Raw genomic sequence first — 7,857 nt, 5'->3', positions numbered from 1 at the left:
CTGTGTGTTTCAGTGCGAGAGCAAAAGCACTTTATTTGGCCTTCCGAAAGTAGATGCATTTAGGAATCTTTAAGATTACTTACAACAGAACAGCAATGCATTTTATGGACGATCGTTTCGTGAACCTAGGAGAGGAGGTCATTCTTTGCTTTGTTATGACAATCTATTGCTATGACAATCTGGTGCTTCTGAATCAGCTTATGTTTTGTTATTAGTTTAAGTATTTGATATTGGCTGTTCAAATGCGGAGTTTTGCTCAGCGCAGAGTAACGCGTTGAGTGTGTGTGTGTGTGTGTGTGTGTGTGTGTGTGTGTGTGAGAGAGGGGAACAGGGTCACATCACAGGAGAGTGAACAGTCTGTCAGAAATCATAGCACGTCAGCTGTCTTAACCGCGGCTTGTGTACTGCATCATCACTGTGTCTGTCACGTGACTCTGTTGCCCTTTCGGGCTTGAACTGATGGTAAAACTAACCACATTATTAACTGTCTTGATATTTACTTTGAAAGCTGAAGCTGGTGATTATGGTAAGGGGCGTTACATTTCCGACGAGTGCTTGTGGTGTTCGGCCAATCACAATGCACTGGGTCAGCTGGCCAATCAGAGCAGACTGCGCTTGTCGGAAGGAGGGACTTTGTAGAAAACTAAGTGTTTGAGAGAGGCGGGGCATAGAGGACCTACAATAATGTACAGTATTTGAAAAATTATGTGTTTTTTGAACATTAAAGCATGTCAACATAATCTGTTACACCAAATACACAAAATAATGATCTTTAAAATAGCATCATATGACCCCTTAAAAAACAATATTTTCCACGATTGATAAATTCACACTAAATACTGCCCAGCATTAAGCAAAGTTAGCAAGAGTCTCAAGCAGACAAGCATACAATGTCGGTTGTGATTTCTGTGAAAACATTGCAGAAAACGGAGGACCAAGAGAGCGAATTTGGATTACTTTTTACACAGTTTTGTCAATTTTAACTGATTGATGAAAAATGGGGTAATGTGGAATGCAGTCTAAACAGTTCAAATAAATAATAATACCTGAAATCATTTATAACTGTGATCATTTTAAATTTAGATTTATTAAAAAAAAAAACGTTTTAAATGCTGAGATGTGAGGTTTATAATTTTCTAAAACGTTTGTCAAAATGTTAATTTTATTACACAACGTTCATAGTGTTGGTTTAAAATTTAAAACTTGTTGATATGATTTAAATGTGTATATCCGGTACTTTTTGAACACTTCCAGCACATTTTAACAACACCATGATAATGCAGACAACCATAATAATTTTGGTCATAAAATGTTCATACCATCTCTACATCTAACAAAATATTCGAGGGTTTCCTATTATATTGAAGAAGATATTTCCTCTATTTCTGCTGTAATCATGACAAGGCTGCTTGTTTTCATTTTTACCGTTACTGGAATTGTTATTATATTAAATTAAATACATTTTGAGACTTTAACAGAAGATTAAAGAACCGCATGTTCTTCATTTAAAACTGTTAGTTACTGAGGGGGAAAAAGAGCTATGATTTAATCTTGATTTTATGTGTTTTATTATTTGAAGTTACATTTTTTTATATAATATAATAAATATAATACAATATTCTGTTGCCCCTTGGAAGTTTGATGAGGCCCCCTAGTGGGGCCCCTTACAAGAACTGCTTTAGAATGCTTTATGGAAAAAAAAATAATATATATATATACAAAAAACTCCTCTAGAACAAATCTCACTAAAGAATTAGTTGGACACGGTTTACACTATATGTTTTTTACATTTTCATTTCTGTTTCAGTAATGTAGCCACTTACTGTAAATGGCGTAGCAGCTCAGTGGCGCTCTTTCCTCCAACTCCATTCAGAGCTAGTTTAGGCCGAGGACACGACTGTTAAAAGCAAACGCCGAACACCATCAAAATACAGAATCTCTCTCAAGCTACAGAATGTTTTTACATGTTGCTTTTATAACACAGAATTCACTTATAGACAAAGCAAATATGCTTGTAGGACTAGAATGTTTCGGACACCTTGAAAAGCTCCTTCATTTCTGGCCGTCTTAGCGTCTCTTCTGTGATGACGTGTGTGGCTCCCAGTGCTGTCAGTCTGTCAGAGAGCTGCTGCAGGTCAGGCCTAAAATGACAAACAAGCTGCTTCACACAATAACAACATCAATACAAAGTCACAATACAAAGTTTCTGCACTTTTCGTCCTAAAGGAGCACTCCACTATTTTTGAAAATAGGCTCATTTTCCAACTCCCCTAGAGTTGAAGAGTTGTTTTTTACCGTTTTCCAATCCATTCAGCTGATCTCCGGGTCTGGCGGTAGCACTTTTAGCTGTAGCTTAGCATAGATCATTGAATCGGATTAGACCGTTAGCATCTCGCTCAAAAATGACCAAAGAGTTTCTATATTTTTCCTATTTAAAACTTGACTCTTCTGTAGTTACATCGTGTACTAAGACTGGCGGAAAATGAAAAGTTGTGATTTTCTAGGCCGATATGGCTAGGAACTATACTCTCATTCCGGCGTAATAATTAACAACTTTGCTGCCGTACCATGAGTGCAGCAGGCGCAATGATATTACGCAGCACCTGAAAATAGTCTTATTGGAAGTTACCTAGCTGGGGACTATTTTAAGGCGCTGCGGAATATCCTTTTTGAGCGAGATGCCAACGGTCTAATCAGATTCAATGATCTATGCTAAGCTACAGCTAAAAGTGCTACCGCCAGACCCGGAGATCGGCTGAATGGATTGGAAAACGGTAAAACTCAACTGTTTAACTCTAGGAGAGTTGGAAAATGAGCCTATTTTCAAAAATGGTGGAGTGTTCCTTTAAAGAGCTGTTTTGCAGCCGATACGGGAAACTTATTTTAAGTCCTTCATTAAAAAGTGCAGACCCAAATTTGAGAAGACTTTTTAACTGGGACATGGAGGACGAAGGTCAAGTTCACTCTCAGAACATCTCCATGTATTCCAGTGACAACGCATCTTTTCCAAATCTATCCTTATGTGCTATTATGTCAAGTAGGAATGAATTACTTTAAAATGATTACAGACATCCTAGATGTTAGAAAGGCAACATGAACAGTAGTTTAAAACTATACCAAAATAGCTATTTGGCTATTGATTAACATTAACCAAATGTTTGCACAAACTAGGTGACACCAACAAAAAGGAAAGCCATTTCAGAGGCAAAGCAAATTTGTTGAAACATCATAATAACAAAAAAACCTGCACTGATAAATTATCCACCATAAAACCATGCAAGTGCATTATGAAAATAAATTGCATCAAATTTTGATTTCATGATGAGTTTGAAGGAATTTCACTGAAGGAAGCATTATTATGGATTATGGACTGGTATTTTGGTCAAAAGTGACGCATCTTTTCTCTTCACAAGACACCACCAGATGCTTGGACTCTCATTCTGACGGCACCCATTCACTGCAGAGGATCCACAGGCTTTTCAAAATAAAAAAACAAACTCATCTACATCTTGGATGACCCTGAGGGCGAGCACATTTTCATTTTGGGTCAACCATTCCCTGAAAGTCATTTTTACCTGTCTCTGACGACATTGATTGTTTGAATGCCCTTAGCAGCAGCAATCTGGATAACAGCCTGTCCGACTCCGCTGTTAGCTGCATTCTGGATGACTGTGTCTCCTAAAATACAGAGTTAAGTAAAGACCTCTGTTGTACGATGAGTGGTTTGGATAGAGTTAAGCGCTGCCAACCTGGTTTGAGCTCCTCAAAGTCTGTGAGCATCCTAAAAGCAGTACAGGGATTGACTCCCAAAGTGGCAGCAGACAGTACAGGGATGTCTTTAGGCAAAGTCACCAGATCATCAGCCTTCAAAACAGCTGCTGTTCTCCACGTTCCTGTGCAGATCAATGCAGGGGTGTTAGAGACTACTGATGATCACATTGACCACACCAGGCTTGAACTGAATGTTCACCTATGCCGGCATCTCTTGGAATCACCCAGTCGCCCACCTTGAGTGTCTTCACCTTGTCACCCACCTCCATGACCTGGCCCACACCCTCATTGCCTCCCACTGCTGGAAGCTCAGGCAGGATGGCATATGTGCCTGTTTAACAAAAGTGGGTGAATATACAAAATCATATTTGAAAGATGTTTGCATTCAATTAAAAGTTTCCTGGTTTAACGGAAAGAAATAGCCTATATTTTCCACTCAATCCTAAATATGCAATGCAAAAACATCTCGTTCTCATTATTGTGTGTTTTTTTTTTAAAGATTAAATACATTTTAAATACAAAATTATTTATAATTTAAATGCTGAAATTAACTAAAAAACAACAACAGCATTAATCTAGATTAGGGCTGAATGATTAATTGCATTTGCGATAATATCGCGATATGAAAAAACGCAATTTTTCAACCGCAGAGGCTGTGAACACGCGAGAGTAAAGAGGTGTGTTTGACTTGAAGATCGATCGGTGTATGACATCAAAGTACGGCGAGAGAAAGCATAAGGAGACGTCCGCTCTCTTATAGCTCTCGCAGTACATTGATGACACACCGATCGGTCTAAAGCAGCGCTGCTTCAAGTCGAGCGCATCTAAGCAGTCTTCAGAGGAAGCATCAAGTTGGCACGCTACACTCTTAAAAATAAAGGTGCTTCAAAAGGTTCTTCAAGCGATGCCATAGAAGAACCATTTTTGGTTCCACAACGAACCATTCAGTCAAAGGTCTTCTCTTTCTTACCTTTTTGTAATCTGAAGAACCTTCTTTCGCCACAAAGAACCTTTTGTGAAACAGAAAGGTTCTTCAGATGTTGAAGGTTCTTTATGGAACCATTTAGACAAAAGGTTCTTCTATGGCATCGTGAAGCACCTTTATTTTTAAGAGTGTACAGTGTTGCCAAGTCCGCGGTTTGGGGAACCCCTCCAAAAAACGTGTATTTTACCCCCTGGAACCTGATTTTTACCGGCGGACCCCTAATTCCATCGTAACATATAAGCCTGGCCTACAGAAAAGAACATTTATGTTTAATCTATCTAATATTGTGTTGGTCATACTATACAATGATTTATAGCTTGTTTTTGTTGAATAATACAGAACATAAAGAGCTTTAAAAAATAATAGCATATTAAATCGCAATCGCAATATTGGTAAAAAATTAAATAAAAATCGCAATTAGATTATTTTCCAAAATCGTTCAGCCCTAATCTAGGTTTGCTTCAGTTCAGATCTAAATAAATAAAAACTAGTGCCGTCAAATGATTAATCACGGTTAATCGCATCCAAAATAAAAGTTTTTGTTTACATAATATATGTGTGTGTACTGTGTATATTTATTATGTATATATAAATACACACACATGCATGTATATATTGAAGAAAAATATGTTACGATTATATATTAAATATATGATATAATTTATATGAATACAAATACAGACATGTAAATATTTTCTAAATATATGCTGTATGTGTGTCTTTATATACACATAATAAATATACACAGTACACACACATATATTATGTAAACAAAAACTTTTATTTTGGAATGCGATTAATCGCGATTAATCGTTTGACGGCACTAAAAAAAATTTTTTTGAAAATGTTGGAAATTATAAAAACAACACACGAATCATCCAGACATGTAATGGTAATTTTGGGGGAGATGTTGTTAAAATAAGATCACAATGCATAAATGTCAAAACTTTTATAATTTCACGTTTTTTTATTTGATTTTGGGGAGAAATTTAACACTACGTCCTGTGCTTACTGCCAATGGCTTGCATTTGTCCACTAAGGGTCATTGCTCAGGTAATGCATTATTTATTGAATGTATTACATGCTTTGCTCTTGCCTTGAATCATATTTAAATCAGAGGGGTTGATGGGAGCCGCCAGCATTTTCACCAGGACACTCTCAGGTCCCATTTGTGCCAGAACCAATGACTCCAACCTGCCAGTCATGCAGACAACGCTGTTAACTTTAGAAAACCGTCAACATCTTATTATCTATGGTTCTGGCATGCTTACTGGACGACTTGTGAGGGCTCGCCGTGGTTTCTGTGCAGAAGTGCGGTTCTGTCTCTGGCTGCAGACACAGAGTAGCTGTTTTTAAGGAGGACAGCTGCATCTCTGATCGGCTCGCCGCAGACAAGCCCCGCTGTCCGGTAAACGCGACGCCCCCGTATTAACAGCGATGTGACTCGCGATAGATTCATTTTAAAGTTGTGATATGTCCGCTATCATAGTCTTACAACGTTTAAATAAGCACAAGAGAGCATAAGTCCAAGGAAGTGGCCATGTTGGTACCGTAAAGCCTGTAGTAGAGGCGAAGGGGCTCTTAATGAATATTAATTAGCAGCGGTTACGACATCGCGTACGTCATGGACGGTCCACTCATAACCCACGCCCCTCTTACCTTTTTTAGAAACCTAAAATTCGTTCATTGGCCAGACTGACCAGCGCCCACGCGCTAACGCCTGTGTTTCAGCCAATCAGGTAAGCCTACCGGGCGGAACGTCACATCGCGTAATTGATATTCATGAGGTTGATTTGAATTCGTAAATTTACCATCAAGTTGGCAATACACGCGCACTAATATATATATTTTTCTAGTTAAAAACTACCGCTTGTTCGCAAGTCGCCGAGAAAGGCTGATAAAAGCTAGGAAAATCAGAATAAATGTAGCTTATTATAGAGATAGTAGGTGCTAACAAAAACTAACTATGTTTACTTCTATCACTTTAAAAGATTATGAATTTTCATGGCAGTTTTAGGGCTGGGAATTAACCTATAAATAAAATGTTGAGAGAAGTCGCCAAAGCCGGTCTTTTTCTTATATCCCACTAAATTTATTAGATGACAAAACCAAACCTCACATTACATTCAAATGTTCAAGAAGTGATTTCCAAGTTCAACAGGATAGTCAAAAACACATCTAAATGGTGCAAAACTTTGTCTGAGTCCTTCTTTATTACATACAACAAAACATGAACTTAAATATTATTGCATAAAGGAATGGATTAGATATCGGAAATGTTTCCAGTTTATGTAAGAGGAGGCAACCAAAGCATTCTAGATAGGATATACAATCCTGTTTGATCCACAAATCTCAAAAAGTCAATCATTAGAATGATTATGATGGTATGCAACTATAATAGAATAATACAATTCGTGTCACAAATCGTGTCGTCCTCACACTCCTTGAGTAATCTGACATAGTCTACTTCCTGAGTTCAGTCCTGATTCAACACTGAAGTAAAAGGCATTTATAGGTCAAGTAGCGACTGAAAAATAAAGCATAAATCTGTAAGACGAGGCAGAGTGCAGTGCAGACTTCAGCACAGACAGAGAGAAACCACAATGCCCCATGATGTAACAAAATCAGTGCAATAAAACACAAACACACACCAATCAATTCATCGATATCAGCTGATTCGTGGCACGTGATGGTTGAGGTATTTTAGGAAATGATTCTGAGATACTTGAGGTAGGAGCCGGAGTCTCTTTTACATTGTGGAGAAGATGCAGAACACGTTGCTATAAATAAATACTATGAGTAAAGGCTAATAAAAGGTTTACATAAGCAGTATGTATATATATATATTAAATATGTCTTTCAGCTCTCCTGTAAAATGGGAGTAAAAGGCTGTTAAATACATTCCAAACATTACAGGCAGCTTGAGAAAGGAGCCAATGTCTTCACCATCGACGGTGGAATGGGCAACATTTGTTCAAAAGAATAACTTATTTCTCTCTATCTTGCTCCAAGAAACCCCTGAGGCCAATTGTCAAAGACAAATAGCAAAATATATTGCTAGCAGACACACAGATCAGCAGCATTTAAGACAAGACAGCAAA

The 7,857-nt window shown here is 37.8% G+C and overlaps 1 protein-coding gene across 1 annotated transcript in view; it reads right to left on the bottom strand.

The window, feature by feature from the left end:
* mecr (mitochondrial trans-2-enoyl-CoA reductase) overlaps nt 1-6,319 on the bottom strand; it is a 10,043-nt gene extending 3,724 nt beyond the window's left edge. The window contains exons 1-7 of the mRNA XM_016290389.1: nt 6,028-6,319; nt 5,853-5,950; nt 3,971-4,102; nt 3,750-3,893; nt 3,576-3,678; nt 2,039-2,141; nt 1,824-1,897 (exon numbers count right to left, since the gene is read on the bottom strand). Of these exons, the coding sequence (XP_016145875.1) occupies nt 1,824-1,897; nt 2,039-2,141; nt 3,576-3,678; nt 3,750-3,893; nt 3,971-4,102; nt 5,853-5,950; nt 6,028-6,215 (842 nt within the window). The 5' untranslated portion in view covers nt 6,216-6,319. The remainder of the gene's footprint in view (nt 1-1,823; nt 1,898-2,038; nt 2,142-3,575; nt 3,679-3,749; nt 3,894-3,970; nt 4,103-5,852; nt 5,951-6,027) is intronic.
* Nucleotides 6,320-7,857: the final 1,538 nt, after the last annotated feature.

This window comes from Sinocyclocheilus grahami, unplaced genomic scaffold (genome assembly GCF_001515645.1).
Source record: "Sinocyclocheilus grahami isolate Dianchi unplaced genomic scaffold, SAMN03320097.WGS_v1.1 scaffold258.1, whole genome shotgun sequence".
Classification (NCBI taxonomy): Eukaryota; Metazoa; Chordata; class Actinopteri; order Cypriniformes; family Cyprinidae; genus Sinocyclocheilus; species Sinocyclocheilus grahami.
Note: the sequence above shows the minus strand (reverse complement) of the source record. Positions and strands in the feature narration are given on the sequence as shown.